The sequence below is a fragment of the Macaca thibetana genome, chromosome 3 (assembly GCF_024542745.1).
Source record: "Macaca thibetana thibetana isolate TM-01 chromosome 3, ASM2454274v1, whole genome shotgun sequence".
Classification (NCBI taxonomy): domain Eukaryota; kingdom Metazoa; phylum Chordata; class Mammalia; order Primates; family Cercopithecidae; genus Macaca; species Macaca thibetana.
In genome coordinates, this window is record NC_065580.1 from 154443083 (window position 1) to 154461545 (window position 18463).

General features: G+C 45.2%; 2 protein-coding genes across 10 annotated transcripts in view; one reads left to right on the top strand and one right to left on the bottom strand.

Annotated features, from left to right (window-relative positions):
- The window catches only part of NDUFV3 (NADH:ubiquinone oxidoreductase subunit V3), a 379957-nt gene that overhangs the window by 279404 nt on the left and 82090 nt on the right, over nt 1-18463 (bottom strand). The window lies entirely within an intron of this gene.
- Nucleotides 1-18463, top strand: part of LOC126950660 (uncharacterized) — a 70925-nt gene that overhangs the window by 15135 nt on the left and 37327 nt on the right. The window contains exons 1-4 of one of the 8 annotated variants that reach the window (XR_007724238.1): nt 93-8722; nt 9695-9801; nt 16453-16566; nt 16746-16866. Coding sequence is in view for 3 of the 8 variants with exons in the window: in XM_050784523.1 (XP_050640480.1) it covers nt 9677-9801; nt 16453-16566; nt 16746-16754 (248 nt within the window). In the remaining 5 variants the exon portion in view is untranslated. Of the gene's footprint in view, nt 1-92; nt 9802-16452; nt 16567-16745; nt 17889-18463 lie in introns of those variants that run through there. The other 7 variants (XR_007724237.1, XR_007724239.1, XM_050784523.1 and 4 more) reach the window with 7 other exon arrangements.

An 18463-nucleotide genomic window follows, 5' to 3' on the forward strand; every position in this document is an offset into this window, starting at 1 on the left:
GGCAGGTGCCTATAATCCCAGCTACTCAGGAGGCTGAGGCAGGGAATCACTTGAACCCAGGGGGACGGAGGTTGCAGGGAGCTGAGATCTCGCCACTTCACTCCAGCGTGGGTGAAAGAGTGAAACTGTCTCAAAAATAAATAAATAAATAAAAATTTAAAAACTAAAATAAAAATAAGGTAAATAAATTTCTAAAAATCGATAGATGAAGCTAAGAGGAAAGAGGAGAGAGTCCTGGGGCTTATCCCAGCAGGGTGGCAATCTTTAGATAATTACTAAGAAATGGAATGAATTGAGGACTAAGTTCTTATCTTTTATCTTGCCCAAATTCCTACTTAAGGGGTCTGGGGAGTCATGTTCTACAAACCATAAATTCTCATCAGATGGGTTTTATTTAACCCTGTATATTGTGACTTACTTTTCAATCTGACTCTGGCATAACATTATGAGACAAGGAAAAAAATATTTAACCCCAAAATACATTTTCTTGCCATCCCTTGAAATTGCCCTGCAAAGTCTCTTGTGGGAAAAATCCACATTCTATAGAGATTCCCCTTCCCACTTTGTTTTCCTTCATTTCTTTCCAGATCCAGGAGATAATCAACTAAGAGCCAGGTACCCTTTTAGGTCCGATATGAAACATTTTACAATCTGCTCTCTCTCTGAAGTCTGCTATCTGAGAGATTCCTCTGCACAATAAAACCTGGTCGCCACAATCCTTTACCTTAATCTCAACGTTCCTTGCCATTGATCCCACGTCTTCAGATTAATTCAACCAATTGTCAACCAGAAAATGTTTAAATTTACCTATAGCCTGGAAGGCCCGGCTTTGAGTTGTCCTGCCTCTCTGAACCAAACCAATGTGTTTCTTAAAGGTATTAGATTACTGTCTCTTGCCTCCCTAAACTCTATAAAACCAAGCTGTGCCCCGACCACCTTGGGCACATGTTCTCAGGACCTCCTGAGGGCTGTGTCATGGGCCATTCGTCACTCAGATTTGGCTCAGAATAAATCTCTTCAAATATTTTATAGAGACTGACTCTTTTTGGCACAGAATAAAATGGAAATTGATGGAGTTAAAATAAAGGTCTTTTTTTTTTTTCTTTTGAGATTTAGTCTTGCTCTGTTGCCCAGACTGGAGTGCAGTGGTACAATCTCGGTTCACTGCAACCTCAGCCTCCTGGGTTCAAGTGATTCTTTTGCCTCAGCCTCCCGAGTAGCTGGGATTACAGGCATGCGGCACCACGCCCGGCTAATTTTGTATTTTTGGTAGAGATGGGGTTTCTCCATGTTGGTCAGGCTGATCTCAAACTCCTGACCTTAAGTTATTCACCCACCTTAGCCCTCCAAAGTTCTGGGATTATAGGCGTGAGCCACCACGCCCAGCCAAAACAAAGGTCTTAACACTGTCAAAAGTTGGGTGAACCGAAGGAAGCCTCCACTGGCCCCACAATGTTAAAGGGCCCCAAACCAGTTTTCTGTATTTATCCCAGATTGGATAAATTAAAAAAAAAAACATCAGAGGGCAAAGATTGCAATGAGTAAGCTGAGGGCAATGCTGATGCCGGTAAGTCCAGATTAAAGGTTGACAAGAGAGACCCTTGGCTCAACCCCTGCTGGGAACCTAAATCTTTTTTACAAGAGAGGGAAAAATGGCCTGGGGGGGTTGAAAAAAGAAGTTTCTGGTGCTGTTACAGGTGTAATTAGACACTCATGAGCAGGGGTAGGAGAGAGCTCTTCTCCCACCCGCTAGGAATGTGGTTTGACATCACCACAGGTGATGGTTTGACAATGATCACACTGCCTCTCTAAAAGGGCTAAATTGGCAGCCGGCACCAGCGAGAGGCCATTTCCTGATGGCCTACACCTGTTGCACTACCGTGTTCATTGAATGCCGGCGCCAGGGAGAAGCAACTTCCCGGCCGTGTGCATTAAGGGACAAAATGGCGGAATGTGACCTTCCGGGGCACACTATAGGAAAAGGGAAGAAAGCCTCAGAGGGGCATGCATACAACTTCCTAATCACACTGTGTGTGCTCACCTCCCAAAGGTAAGGAGGGCACTGTGCATGCGGGCAGCCCACCCGAAGGGAAGAACCATGGGAAAGGGGCCAGCCTGGAAAGTCCTAGGATCACGGTTAAATACTGCATTTGACCTTCATGTCAGGACCATGAAGAGACCCACTTGGGTCTCTTCCAAGCATATGTTCCTTTCTTTCTTGTTCTAAAGCCCTTTAAAAGAAACTTCCACTCCTGCTCTGAAAGTTGCCTTGGTCTCTTTTTCTGCCTTATGCCCCTCAGTCAAATTCGTTCCTCTGAGGAGGCAAGACTTGAGGTTGCTGCAAACCTGTACAGATTCGCCGTCAGTAACTTGGATACCTTCCACTGGTGACATATCCGGCACCATGAGACTCGGATATTTTCCACCCCTAACATACTTGGTGGCATGACTTAGATACGTTCCCTGGTGGTGAGAGAGCTCTGTGCCTCACCTTCTTTGGCTGGAGGCATCCGACCCGGTGCATGGTTTTCCTTCTCACTCTCTCTCCTGCTCACTAACCAAACCCCAGAACAATTCCTCTTGGCCATTAGTGACTCTGCTCCCCTTGGCTGATATCTCAGCTCACTCTGATGGCTGGCTCGCAGGTGTGGGAAGGACTTTAGGGTCTGCACCAAGCAGATTAGAGGCACTCAATGACCCTCCTAGTGAGAGGCTTGTGAGAATGGTGAGGCTAAGGCCTAAAAACCATGCAATATCTGGGGTTTCCTCGACTTTTTCTTTTCAACTAAAATTGGCTCTTTTCCCAAACTCTGCACCCCCCCCATTCTCCTGTTTATTCTCTGTGTGTTCTGAAATGGCCTTCAGCACTCACTGGATGTTCCACCTTGGGGGCAAGCCTGACTCTTTGCTTTCACTTTGCCTGCTACGTGACTTCTAAACACTCCCTGTTACCTGCGTGCCCACGGCTCTCTGCGTTTGTGCAGCAGTGAAGACAGGGGCTCCCTTGCAGATATCCTGAGGTTTACATTTGTTTCTCCCAGCTCGAATGACTTTCAGTCCTTCCCCTGCCTGCTGGCACACGGCTGGGACAGATGCTAATTGGAACTCTGGCTCTGCCAGCTTCTTACAACTCACCATGTGCTTTTCGTTCCTGTTATGCCCCAGGACTAGGTTTTTGGATGGCTTTTAAAAGCAGCTTGTCCACCTGCACAGGGCTTTGCTCTGGCCCTTTTAGGATCTCACCCTCTTGCCTTGTAAGCTAGCACCACTTTGGGAGGAGGAGAAATTCTTCCCCCAAGCCCCAAGTCCTCCGGAAGTTAATGCTTTATGTCCACAGGGCGAATAATCGTTGCCTTCTTGAATGCAAGGGCTGCTGTTTTTCTGAGCATATGAAGGCATTCCATGAGTATTCCTCCCGCTTCCTTCCACTTCCTCCCATAGCCTCCATTTCTCTAATTACTTACACACCCTTCTCAATGTGCATCAAGACCTTCAAGGTTGTATTCCAAGGGAAGGGGGAGGAAGTCCAGTCCCTGTGGCAGTTAATGGAGAAACAGGCTTCTAAGAAAAGAGATAATCATTATATTACTAGAATCCTCTGAGTAAGGGTCACTATAATGTCATGGGGACAGAAATACAGGCTGGCCCAAGGCCGAAGAGGCAAGAGATCCACAGGACAGAGATGAAGGGGGGTCCCAGGCTAACAGATTACCATTGGAACAGAGATGAAAGGCTAGGGCATACATAGTGAAGACCAGTACATTCCGGAATCCCAGGGATGGACAGGGGCCCACTGTTCACTCCAACATCTCCTCTGTTCTCAAGTGGGTAATTGTGATGAGATGGGACGATGGGTACATGGTAAAGACTGGTCAAGTCCAGAACCCAAGATGATGAGGGATGCCCCATTTTGGATGATAAGAAGAAAGGAGAGATGCTTCTTTTTCCTTTTGTCCTCTTTTTTCTCCTCTGTCCTCTGTTTGCACACAGCAGATGGGCAATCATGTCTACATACCACAGGACATGCCCCTCGGATACATCCCCCCCAAACTTGGAAAAGTTTAATTTCCCCAAACCTTAAAAAACTAATTCTCCTTTGTAATACTGTTTGGCTTAAAAATGAACTGGGAGGAAATTACAAAAGTCAGCCTTGGAACCCAGTACCTGTGTGTAAGAGGTCCTCGGATTAGCCTCTTAAGTCTTTTATAACCGAGAGTAGAGTAAGGAGGACAGGACTAAGCCTGGTGGGTGGGACAAATGGCATCCCCTCCCTCCAAAAGAAAAAATTCACACTTTATATTATTTAAGGACCAATTACCATTCTTCCACTGGTCCCTGGTAATATCTGGATACCCCACACCTCTTTGGGGCAAAAATATACTCTCTAAGATTGGTGCTCGCTTAATATTCACCCAACCTCTGAATTCACCTTTCTCTCTAATAGCCCTATTTATCCCAGGAAAGCTACCTAAATCATTAACCAAAAGCTTCAACCTGGACAGTCCTACCTCAGAGGTATACAAATAGCCCACACTTACTTGAACAAGCCCTAGCATAAATCTAACCAAGTAATCTCTTGACGGGGGATAACTTCTACAGTATGCCCACAACCTCCTCATCTGCTGTCCCTTCACAGGATGCCAGGGTCACTAGGGCTGCCCAGGGAAAGGGAACCTAGAAGCCTGTCCTGCCAGCAAAAGGGTAAAAATTCTTGCCAGCCAGCCTCCTGACTTCCCTCTCTGTGCAAACTGATTGTAGGAATGGTAAAAATCACTGTATTCTCTGCCCCTCCATGACCAACTTCTGACTTGACTTCCTGAATTTTCCTTTCTTGGAGCTACCTTTGTAGACTCTAAATCTTGTAAAAACTGCTTACCACCTTGCTGAAAATACCTCATACACTCGTGGCTAAGTCATAACCTTAGTTAAGGCTTATTGGTTTCACCTGTGAGGTTACTTTTGGCAAAGTTCAAAAGCCAGAAATATTGGCCGTTCTTATTACCTGGCTAAAGTTGGGTAATAAGAGACTTAAAGGTTTTGTTTTAAGAGCATTACGGTTAAAATGGGCTTAATTAAAAGCAGATATCCAAGCTATACATATATTTAAAAGGTCTTTGTTTTTTTTTCTCTTCTTGAATCTTATTTTTTTTCTGGGAAAAAAAAAAGGTTTTTTCTTCTCAGTCAACTGATTGTTTTTCTCCATTTTGTCTTCTTGCCACTCTTGATGCACACGTGAGAGTACTCAAGATAATTTCTAACAGCTTGGGTCTCCTTGGGAAAAACAGAGGAGGTGCCACAGACCCCCCTTTTGGGAAAAACCTCTGTTTTCCTCATGGAACCCCGGGAATTGGAAGTGGATAGATCCCTCTCAAAACCTGAGGCTCTATTTTCTTTGCATTGTGTTACCTGATGTTTTTTGACTTTTGGCAGTAGCAGAAATTACTTCACATTATGAGAGAACTTTGGTAATAACTAGGTAGCTAATAGAATTTTATGGATGGCTAATGGCAGTTTTGGGGGGAATACTCAGCTCTTTGACGTTTGGATTAGAGAAGCATGCTCTCAGCCACCTGGAAGATATGGAAACGTCCCCCCTCCTCCACTGAGAGATAAAACCTCTATAGGAAATGGGCTGATTCCCTCTTTCTTGGGATCCAGGATCTGGTATAAAATGGGACTCCTAATTTTGGGGAGCTGTTTTTGCCTTCCAGGTGTGCCTGTTTATTAGGCACTGGAAGCTGCATGCTTTCCCAGCCCTGTTTCTGGAAGAGCTCCACCCTGGAGCCAGTAATCCAATTAAGAAACTTAAAAACTACTGGCAAATAAAAAATCTTACAACTACTGAATCTTCTGTTTGTCCATGTATTTATATGTGTTGTGTGTGTGATGTTTATGTAAAAGAACTCTAATTGGTTTTAAAAAATAAGGACTTAAATATTGTCAGAAAAATAAAACTAATGCCTCTTAGTTCTTGTAACTTAAATAATCTTTGGGGAATAAAGACAGTTTTAAAGATTATTGGTAAAATAAAAATATCTTCAAAAATTTAGACATTTGGTCTAAATTATGCAAGTCAGATATTAGGTTTGCTAAATGTTTTAAGGTCATAAACTGTGTCTTTGGATTTTGAAAATTGTTTAGCCTGATTTACAGCTAGGTAAGGCTTGGGGACAGGTGGAGTTAGCCACACCCCTAGCTATGCTGGAAAGAATCAGATCTTATCTACACTTCTCTCTGGTGTCCTAGGCTCCAAACCTATTACATAATTAAAATTACTTACTAACCAGGCTTTTTACCAAAAGTTGCTAAGAGTTCTTTCTTTGGTCTGTATTTGTGTAAATATGTCATTGGTATGTTTTCCAAAATTATGGAATTCTGATATAACTTAGTGTATATTATTAATAATTAGAATTGTTATCTAAAATTGTTGTGTGCCACAGAGGTAACACATTTTCTTGTCAATTGTGTCTTTAACTGTGGGTGCCCTAAGACTTTTTGTCATCCACAATTATTGTCTTATTTTAATCCTCTTTAAATGTTGGTTTTATAATCAGCTACAGAACTCTAATAGGTGTTCTTAAATGCAAGTTTCTGATAACTTTGGAGATTGTGACATTAGAATAAAGCAAAAAAACCTTTCAGGACTCTAATGGAGAGGTAAAATATTCATGAATATCAAACAGAACAGGAGTTAATGGAATGGATTGAACTAATAGAAGACTGAAGTAATCCTTTTTGACTTTTTAACTTAAAATGTCACTAATCTTTGTGCTTTTTCAGAGCCAAAAAAATCTTTTGAGCTATTTACAGCTTTTAACAATTGACTAAAATACTTATGTGAAAAAACTTGGAGCCTATTTGATTCTCTCTACCTAATTTCTCTAGAATTTGGGAACTATTTGTGAGTATTCTAAACTTATGGTAATATAGTTATTTACGTAAGTGCAATAAGAATGGTGTTTTTTGTTTGTTTGTTTTTGTTTTCTATTTTTTGGTTTTTTTTGGCAAGAGGATGCAGTTGGAGAAACTGGTTATTTTACCAAGGCTTTGACTGGAATGGCATGCTTTCCTTTAAGGAATCAAACCTGATTTGTAGAGCCAATAAAATCCCCTTGGGAAAACTGGCCTCATACCTAGTCTACACACTCCCTGTACAGATTTCCTAACCTGCAATGAGTAAAGAATGTCACTTTCTAACAGGCCCAGGAGCCCCAAGTTATTTTGGAACCTCAAGAGGAGAGAAAATTTCCCAACTCACAGGTATTTGAGGGTACAAAATCATAGCTGGGCTTGGCTTTAAAAAAGTCTTATCTGAGATTCCTTATGAAACAGAGTTCCATCAAAGCCAATTTGAAAAGCTTATGTGAAACATGATTATTCTTGCTGTGCTATATGCAAGTAATCAGGTCAAGAATAATAAGACTGAAGTTTATTCTGCAAACAAATTAGTCCTGTCATATTTGTTTTCAACAAAAATGAGGACTACAGAGAGAAAAATTATGTTTCAAAAATTATAGTACCTACTATTAGATTCTAGTCTAATAGTACCTACTATCAGATTATAGTCTCCTCAGTGGTTTCTAAGTTTTGTCTGCATTTTATACTAACCCTGCTTATTCCCATGAGCCAACCAGTGACCTCTGCCTGCAGCTAAGAAGAAACAAAAGGGATTGGCCATCAAGATCCAGATGATCCTCAGTGAGTGATATCATCCTCTCAATATTCAAGAGATTCCTTTCTACATAGGACCCCTAGACTGCCATCAGTGAGGCAGGAAGGAGGCAAAATCCTGCCCCTGTCTGCCTTGGACTTGGATAGACACTGCTTTCACCAATCCTTGGAGTCACCCTCCTACCCTGTCAGCTAGCAAGAGGCCAAGACCCAGAGAACCACCACTGCCCCTTTGTCAGTGGGAAGCAGTCACAGAAGACTGACCTTCATCCATTTCTTGCAAAGATTTGCAGTCTTGGGCTGTTGAGGGGGAAAAGGTGACAGGCACAAGTGGGGCAGGAGAGGGCTCTCCCCCATCCCCTAGGAATGTCAGGTGATGGTCCAGCAATTATCACATTGCGTGTCTGAAATGGATAAATTGGCAGCTGGCACCAGGTAGAGTCCATTTCCTGATGCTCCACACCTGTTGCAGTAAAGTGTTCATTGAATGCAAGCACCAGGGAGAAGCAACTTCCTGGCCATGTGCATTAAGAGACAAAATGGTGGACTGTGACCTTCAAGGGGCACACCACAGGAAAAGGGAAGAAAGTCTCAGAGGGGCATGCCTACAACTTCCTCATCACACTGTGTGTGCTTACCTCCCAAAGGTAAGGAGGGCACTGTGCATGCGGGCAGCCCACCCAAAGGGAAGAACCATGGGAAAGGGGCCAGCCTGGAAAGTCCTAGGATCATGGTTAAACACTGCACTTGACCTTCATGTGTCCACTTGGGGCTCTTCCAAGTGTATTTTTCTTTCTTTCCTGTTCTAAAGCCTTTTAAAAGAAACTTCCATTCCTGCTCTGAAAGTTGCCTCAGTGTCTTTTTCTGCCTTGCGCCCCTCAGTCTAATTCTTTCTTCTGAGGAGGCAAGAATTGATGTTGCTGCAGACCCGTAAGGATTCACTGCTAGTAACTCGGATACTTCTACTGGTAACATATTTGGTACCATGAGACTTGGATATTTCCACCCCTGATAGGACCACAGCATACAAAAGAAAAGTTGATAGGATTGTGTAAGTTGAAATGTTTAAACAGGCTTTATGCAAAGCTGTTGTGACTCCTTTGCCAAAATGTTTTATGAAAGTGGGTCTAGTATCTAACTGTGGGGCATTTCTCCTGCTTAGTACTATAAAACTGAAGGCACATAGATCCACCCTTTGAGCTATGTTAATTGGAAATGCTAAATGGGAATGTGAAAGGAAAATAATCTTGGGACCCCAAAATCATTAAGCTAAAGGGAAAAGTCAAGCTGGGAACTGCTTAGAGCAAACCTGCCTCCCAATATATTCAAAGTCATCCCTTTGCTCACCGAGATAAGTGCATATCTGATTGCTTCCATTGGAAAGGCTAATCAGAAACTCAAAAGAATGCAACCACTTGTCTCTTATCTACTGATGACCTGGAAGCCCCCTCCCCGCTTTAAGTTGTCCCACCTTTATGGACTGAACCAATGTACATCTTACATATATTGATTGATGTGTCATGTCTCTCTAAAATGTATAAAACCAAGCTGTGCCCCAACCAGCTTGGGCACATGTTGTCAGGACTTCCTGGGGCTGTGTCATGGGCACATGTCTTTAACTTTGGTAAAATAAACATCCCAAATTGCCTGAGACCCATTTCAGATATTTGGAGTTCACAGGAACTAGTACGATTGCCGGAACCCACAGAGTGTAGTGTAGAAGTTGGAGTGCTGGTTGAGACACATTCTCCATTTGACAGCCCTTTGTGGAGTGTTTACAGGGGTTTATGGCAAAAGCCTGTGAGCACCTCCCAACTACAGCTACAAGTTTCTGGACTAGAGAATTCCACCTAAGGGCATTTATTGCCTTGCTATGGGACATTAACTGAAGATACCCCATTCTAATGAAATAATGGTGCCTAAGAGTTCCATGGCAAGATGAAAATGGTTTACATAAAATCTTGCTACCTGGGGAGTGTGAGGAGGAGATACTCACGGACAGTAGGCCTCTTCTTTTCCCTAGGACTGACTCTGGAACTGCATGAGGAGCTGCTGGATTCAACAGTGACTGACAAACAGCTCTCACCTGATGCACAAAGACCTGCTTGGCTTGCAGATGGCAGCTCCAAGGTGAGCAAAAAGACATATTGTTTGGAAAACTGCTCTGATTGAAGAAGAGTCAAGAAAACTTTTCTCTTTTGAGCTATTGATAGCTTACAATGATTGAGTAAAGTGTATTTTTTTTTTGAGACTGAGTCTTGCTCTATTGCCCAGGCTGGAGTGCAGTGGTGAGATCTCAGCTCACTGCAACTTCTGCTTCCCGGGTTCAAGTGATTCTCATGCCTCAGCCTCCTGAGTAGCTGGGATTACAGGCATCTGCCACCACACCTGGCTAAATTTTGTATTTCTAGTAGAGATGGGGTTTCACCATGTTGGCCAGGCTGGTCTCGAACTCCTGACCTCAAATGATTCACCTGCCTTGGCCTCCAAAGTGCTGGAATTAAAGGCATAAGCCACCATGCCTGGCTGAGTAAAGTGTATTTTTGTGAGCAAAATTTATCCCTCTCTCTGTTTTAGTTATCCAAAACTTGAAAATCATTTGTGAGTATTCCTATTTTATGGCAACATAGTTATTTGCATAAGTTCAGTAAGAATCTGCTTTCTTACTGAACAGGACACAATTAGAGACACTGGTCATTTTATTAAGGCTTTGGTTGGAATAGCATATTTTGAGACATGACAGGACTGAGAAACTGAGGTTGACTTTGGAGCCAACAACAAGGCCCTTGGAAGGACTGGCGTGGTGCCTTTGTCTAAGTGGTTCCCTTACAAGGTTTCCCACCTATGGTAAGTAAAGAATGTCACTTTCTAACAGGTCCAGGAAACTCAAGCTATCTTGGGACCTCAAGAAGAGGGTAATTTGCACAGGGATTCTAAGCACAGTGTGATGTCAAATCCTCAGCTTGGCTTCTGGCCTCAAGACTTTTAAAAAGTTGAATCCACAATTCCTTATAAAAGTTCCAGCAAAACAAACTTAAAAGGAACTTATAGAGTTGGTCATTTGCTACATTCTATGCAAATAACCAGGCCAAGTATTGTTGCGGGAATCAGGAGGATGAGAGAGACCTCAGGGTAAAGCAGGAGGATGTTTATTGAGTGCACTCAGATCCAGTGGACTTAACATCTGGAAAACTGGGCCCAGAACAAAGACAGCACTTGACTTTTGTACATGCTTCATGAAAAGGGGGTGGGCTAGCTTGAAGCAGGCTCACAGCAGTGTGAAAGCAGGGATACAGAGGCAGGACAAAGACAGTTAATCAAATTGTAACAGGTTCATAACTCAGGATTACACATGACCGTTGCCAAACAACCTAGATGTCTGTTATCCAGGTTTTGCTCCAAAGAGTCTTACACTGGTTTATCTCATAACCTTCAGTATGGTGCCCAGACAGCTGTAGTTCAGGCCTGCTCAGGCTTCTCATGACCTTCACTGTACTTCTGAGATAAAACAGAATACTTGAAGTTACTAGTTACAGAGAACAAGAATTTATAAACTCATACTATAAACGAAAGGAAAATGTGTTTTTCTCCTCCTTATGTTGAGGGAGTTCTGGGAGAGTCTCCAGAGCACATTCCTTTGTGTCCTAGCTTCTCAGATAGTGTTTATCAAGACTTTTCCTGGGTCTGGGTCTTGCCTGCTACTGCCTTTGGGATGAGTCAGCCTAATACAGGAAAGCTTAATTCTCTTTCTTTTAATTTTATTTTTCTTTCTTTCCTTAATTTCCCACTTCAGTATAATGTGGTGAGAGTTTATTATGCAAATAAATTGGTCCTAATATAATTTATCCTTGACAGAGATGAGGAAACTGGAGAGAGAATATTTATTTATTTATTTATTTATCTATTTATCTATTTATGGGATGGCATCTTGCTCTGTTGGACAGGCTGGAGTGCTGTGGTGCAATCTTGGCTCACTGCAACCTCTGCCTCCCAGGTTCAAGCTACTGGAGAGAGAAAAATTTAGATTCTAGCCCTGACCATTCATTGTGTTTGAGTTTTTATTATTTGTCTACAACCTGCGCTAATCCTGGATTATTTCTTGGCTATAAGAAGTCTTTGAGAAAGAACCAGATTTTGGCTGGGTGTGGTGGCTCACGCCTGTAATCCCAGCACTCTGGGAAGCCGAGGCGGGTGGATCACGTCAGATCGTGAGTTTGAGACCAGCTTGGCCAACATGGTGAAAACCTGTCTCTACTAAAAATACAGAAATTAGCCAGGCATGGTGACACATGCCTGTAATCCCAACTACTTGGGAGGCTGAGGTAGGAGAATCGCTTGAACCCGGGGGCGGAGGTTGCAGTGAGCTGAGATCATGTCATTGCACTCCAGCCTGTGCAACAAGAGCAAAACTCTATCTCAAAACAAGCAAGCAAATAAAAACAGACCAAAAAAACCCCAGGTTTTAATTTTCTTCATGATGCTTTTAGTTGGCTTCTTAATGGGATAAGTTCTTTTTCATTGTTCTGGCACACAAATTCTTATTTGATTGTAAATCCTGTGTGCAAATTATTAATGTTATGTATTTCTCATTGACTTCTTCTGAGAAAACCAAGGTCTTGGTATTCTGAAGACTAGAGATGATTCAGCAGGTCCTGTGAATCCCCCCCATTTAGAATCCTGCTGGGCTGTTTTCTGTTGCCAGTGCACTGCTATTAAAACAATACCATACCAAGCACCCTCCCTCAAGGCTCAGGGACCATCGTGGAAGAGGAGGGCACCTTAGATTGTAAGAGCTGGATTGGGGGGCGGAGTATGGAGGCCATGGCAACTCCATCATGGAAGATAATCAGCCATGCTGGCTTCTGATTAACCACAGTTCCAGGAAGGCCTCTAAGATTTCCAGTTTATCTACTGTTCCTTGCCTAAGAGCAGGTGCTATAAATCCTGCCCTTAGGTCAGACAACGTGGATGTTATCATACTTCAGTTGTCTCATACATCCCTTCTGAATCACATATACTCCTCCTCTATGGTATATAAGCCCTGGGTAAGGGGGTGATGGGTGGATCCAGGGGGAATCCACCATCTAGTCTCACCACCCGAGACACAAACATGAAGCCACCTTTGCAAAAATTATAACAGAAAATTATGGCAGTGAAGGAAATCTGATCTGGCCAACCCCCATCTTGCCTTTTGACTTCAAGCTGCCTTTAATTATTCCTGGGCTTGGGTCAAGCTCACTCTGGGAGACATTTATAGTTTAAGTGATAATAGCCTCTTCTCAAAACTCAGTTGTCTTTGTAAAGCTAATGAGAGACCACCAGGTTAGGAGGATAGAGAAGCCTGGTAGACAGAGACGATTGCCAGCCACTATTCTGGAGGTCACAAGATATGCAACTTCTCCAATTACTCCTGCAGATAGCATCACTATTGCAGAACCCAAGATTGGCCTTTGAGGTATCATTTCAGGGTTTTTTGCATGTCTAACACTGATAGCTCCACCTGGCCCCACTCACTGATGGCTCTACCTGAACCCACCAACCACTCCTGGGGTCCCACCCAGAGGCAATTCAGCGTGCAGGAGAACCATTTCCCACACCCCTATTATTGCACCTACAACCAATCAGCGGCAAGCACCCATTGCCTAGCCACCCCAAATCCTTCCCCCAAAGCTTTTCTTTTCTTTTCTTTTTTCTTTCCCTTCTCTTCCCTTCCCTTCCTCTTCCCTTCCTCTTCCCTTCCTCTTCCCTTCCTCTTCCCTTCCTCTTCCCTTCCTCTTCCCTTCCTCTTCCCTTCCTCTTCCCTTCCTCTTCCCTTCTTCTTCCCTTCCTTTCCCTTCCTCTTCCCTTCTTCTTCCCTTCCTCTTCCCTTCTTCTTCCCTTCCCTTCCCTTCCTCTTCCCTTCCCTTCCTCTTCCCTTCCCTTCCTCTTCTCTTCCCTTCCTCTTCTCTTCTCTTCTTTTTTCTTTTTCTTTTTCTTTTCGAGATAGTCTCCCCCTGTCACTCAGGCTGGAGTGCAGTGGCATGATCTTGGCTCACTGCAACTTCCACCTTCCGGGTTTAAGTGATTCTCCTGCCTCAGCCTCCCCAGTAGCTGGAATTACAGGCGCACGCCACCACACCTGGCTATTTTTGTATTCTTAGTAGAGATGGGGTTTTATCATGTTGGCCAGGCTGGTCTCAAACTTCTGACCTCAAGTGATCTGCCCCCTTGGCCTCCCAAAGTGCTGGGATTACAGGTATGAGCCACTGCATCTGGCCCCAAACTATCTTTGAAAAATCCAACCCCCACATTCTCAGGGAGGCTGATGTAAGTAATAATAAAACGCAGTCTTCTGCTTAGCAGGCTCTATGTGTGTAAAACTCTCGATTGCAATTCCCCTGCCTCGATTAATTGGCTCTACCTGAGCAGCAGGCAAAATAAACCCACTGGGTGGTTATAGACATGGTTTCTCTTCATGAGTTCCTATTAAATGTTTCTTTCTGAGAAACTGGATTTGGCAACCTGTTTCTTCTGCCTCTCAGCTTCCTTGGATTCTGGGGTAGGTTTGCATAGACCTGCCCACCACAGAACAATGGCTCAATAAGGTCTTGTACTAGTAATTAAGTTTTCCACAAGGTAAATGTTCTTCCTTATCTTCCTATGTCTCAGTCTCCTTGATGAAGCCCTTTCAGAGGGCAGTCCTGTATGCACAGAATTGTCATGGCAGATGGCAGAGAGGAAGCAATCTCTTCTTCCAAGGCTTTAGAAGGGGGCTTCCTGGCATGGGTATACTATGTGAGGCCCCAGACCGACCAGATGGTTATAGTCTATGGGAAGTCCTGGAGGTCTCACCATGGACCAAAGGCACATGACATTGGCAAGAAAAGCACCAGCTTCACTGTCAGTGGTGGTCTCCTGGGTAGGCCAGGGCTCGCTGTAGGAAAGTCCATCAGAACAGCTCACTGAGGGCAATAGAGATAAAAGGACACCAGAACAATAGAGGCCAGTGCTGTGAAAGCAGGCTTGTGCCGCTCCAGATTCTCATGTTGAAACGCTAACTCCTAAGGTAGTGGCATTAGGACCAGGGGCCTTTGGGAGGTGATTAGGTCATGGGAGTGGAGCCCTCAAGAATGGCATTAGAGGCCCCATAGAGAGACCCCTCACCCTCTTTCTACCATGTGAGGCCACAGCAAGAAGGCACCATCTTTGAGCCAGAAAGTGGGCCTTCACCAAATCTGCTTTGATCTTGCCAGAACTGTGAGGCATAGACTTGTGTGGGTTTTTGTGTTTTGTTTTGAGATGGAGTCTCACTCTGTCACCAGGCTAGAGGACAATGCTGTGATCTCGGATCACTGTAACCTCCACCTTCCAGGTTCAAGTGATTCTCCTGCCTCAGCCTCCCGAGTAGCTGGGATTATAGGTGCCTGCCACCATGCCCAGCTAATTTTTGTATTTTTAGTAGAGACGGGGTTTCACCATGTTGGCCAGGCTGGTCTCGAACTCCTGACCTCAGGTGATCCACTTGCCTTGGCCTCCCAAAGTGGTGGGATTACAGGCATGAGCCACCGTGCCTGGTCCACTTGTGTTGTTTATAAGCCTACAGTATTCTGTCATAGCAGCCCACGGCGACTAAGACACCTGTCAGAAGACCAATGGGTGTAGTTATTGCAGGGAGCAGAAAGGTCAGAGTGGCAGCCAAATGGGCCCGACCTGCAGAGTTTATGAAGATGGTTAATAGAATGTAGCACCCTTAGAGACAAAATATATGTGGAGGCAACAAGGGTGCTACTCAGTTGGACCCATCAGAAGCAAACAAGGACAGATGACCTAGGAGATAAGGACAGAGACCCTATTAAAAAGTCACAACCTCTGCTCAGTTTCTGGACCTGAGCCAGTTTCCAGGTCTGATCTGTTGACTAAAGAGAAGGCTGAGTGCTTGGGAGAAAGGACCACACAACACTACAGCAAGTGAACTTGATAATAATTTTCCCATTCCTTCCCCAAAGAGAACTACAGCCATTTGTATGGGCAATTTATATATTGGGGAGAGGGGAATATCCAAATATTCTAAGGACAGCTAGATATGGTTAGAGTTGACATTGATATCTAAAGACTCAAAATGTCATCACTGCCCCCCTTTTGAAGATGGGGTACACCAGAGACAGGTAATAGAGTCTTGGCAAGGACTGTCTTGCAATGGGCTCACTGGGTCCAGGACTCACTCCCCGCATGGCCATGTCCCTGGTTCCCACATTATAATTAATGTAGACAAACTTTGACAGTTGGTACTTTGAGTCTCAGCCTATGGGGTAAGAATAGTCATCGTGGGGAATGGCAAATGGAAGCCTCTGAAAATGCCCCCACCCCTGGCTAAGATAGGAAATGAGAAACAATATTGCATCTCTAGGTGAGGGGAGTGGTGGAAATCAGTTTTACTCTTTTTTTTTTGGAGATGGAGTCTTGCTCTGTCACCCAGGCTGGAGTGCAGTGGCGCAGTCTCAGCTCACTGCAACCTGCAACCTCTGTCTCCAGGTTCAAGAGATTCTCCTGCTTCAGACTCCCGAGTAGCTGGCATTATAGGTGCCTGCTACCACGCCCAGCTAATTTTTGCATTTTTAGTAGAGATGGGTTTCACCATGTTGGACCAGGCTAGACCCCAACTCCTGACGTCAGGCAATCCACCTGCCTCAGCCTCCCGAAGTGCTGGGATTACAGGTGTGAGCCACCATGCCCAGCCCTCAGTTTTAAGGAGCTGAAGGATGGGGGTGGTGGTCTTTGATATATCTCTATTTAATTTACCAGGCTGGCTTCTGCAGAAACAGAAGACTCCTGGAGGAAGAGAGTGAACTTCAGCAAGTTGCACCAAGGAGAATCCACAGCGGCAGCTGCCCTGCCAGGCACGGGATCTCAGTCAAGGTGGGTCAACACAGCCTCAGGTGTGTGCTCTGCCCCACTGAGATGGCGAGTGCATTCTTTTCTATTCTTATGAGGAAAGAGCATCAGAAAGAGCCTGCATTCGCATAGGATGAATAACAGTGGACCCTGGCTTTGCCTCAGGGTTACGTGCTAATAACCCATGTGTTCTATGCCCTAAGGAAGCCTAGAGAGAGCTGGACAAGCTGGACATCCCAAAGAGCATGACACTGGCCCACCACATTGATTACATTGCACTGGTCGGGTGCTAACCAAGAAGTGGCTAACACACTGGGAGTCTTGGTAAGATGCCTGAGTGCCTGCAGCTGGCAGACAAATCCTACGAACATTCTGGGAACTGCCACTAATAACACTCTTGCCGGGGAGGTCCCATAACCAGGAGCATACGGGACCTCCCGTCCACAGCAAAGAGCCAATTATTGTATCTTGCATCTCCCCCGACCAAGAGAGACAGAAAATGCCAGTACACCTTCTGCAGGCAGCACATCCCACACCCGTGAAGACCACTCCAGTCTATGTACCATTGATACGAGAAGCTGTCGGCCTTCACTGAGCCTGTAGCAGGTCGAGGCTGCAGTGCGGGCAGCCCTGTGACTCAGGCCCTGCAGCTGATCAGACCCTGTGTTATGAGAGGTATCAGACGTGGGAAAGCAATGCTGTGTGTTTATGGCAAGCCCCTATGCCAGAATCGCAGTGCAGGCCCCTGGGATGCGGGAACAAAGCCATGCCACCTGCGGGAGAGGATTCTGCAAAACATTCTGAAAAGTCCCTGCTGATGTGCTCCTGGGGTCTGGGGGGATGGAATACCTGGTTGTGCACGTGGACCTGCTCAGATGAGCTGGATTCTGTCACGCCCCTGGGTCATGAGGTTGGGGACTCAGAAATAACCCATTACAGGTGGGAGGGTGTGTGTGGCAGCAGCAGAAGCAGGAGCAGGAGGCCAAGCAGTGGCAGTTGCCCAGTACCCTGCCACGCTCCACAGCAGTCCTCAGAGCCCCAGTGGAGGAACCTTCCGGTGAACTGAGGAGGGAGGGACAAGTCTGGCCTTAGTTCATGGAGGTGTCTGCTCTGCCTGTGGGACCAGCCCAAATCACCCAGCTGCCATACTCCAGTCTCACCAGGCTGCCCTTTCAAGAGCGTGATATGGTTTGGCTCTGTGTCCCCACCCAAATCTCATCTTCAACTGTGATCCCCAGGTGAGGAGGGTGAGACCTGGTGGGAAGTGATTGGATCACGGGGGCGGTTTCCCCCACGCTGTTCTGGTGATAGTGAGGGAGTTCTCATGAGATCTGATGGTTTTATAAGTGCCTGGCAATTCCCCTTGTCTCTCTCACCCACCACCACATAAGACGTGCCTGCTTCCCCTTCCGCCATGATTGTAAGTTTCCTGAGGTGTCACCAGCCATGCAGAACTGTGAGTCAATGAAACCTCTTTTCTTTATAAATTACCCAGTCTTGGGTAGTATCTTTATAGCAATGTGAGAACGGACTAACACAGAGGGTGATGAAGGAACGTTCTCCCAGTGGTCATCCCCTCTGTGTAAGTGGCTGTGAGGTTAGAAGATCTCTGAATCCATGGGCAATGGCCAATGACTTTGCCAGCTGAGCCCAGAATGGGAGTGATGTGGAGAGTGGGGATGGGCAGTCGGGGCTGAGGCATGGGGTGGACATGGAGGAGTGGGCAGAAGGTGCAAAGATCTGTATGTAATAGGCAGCTGCTCCCAGAAAGCACTCGCCACAGAGGAGGCCTGAACAACCCCTAGGGAAGGTCAGGCATGGCTGTCTGGGCCAAGTGTGATGGGCTGGTTCTCTCTCTCCATGGGGGCCCAAGGCTGCCATCCTCTCTCCCTGTGCCATCCTCTGCTGCCTCTTTCCCATG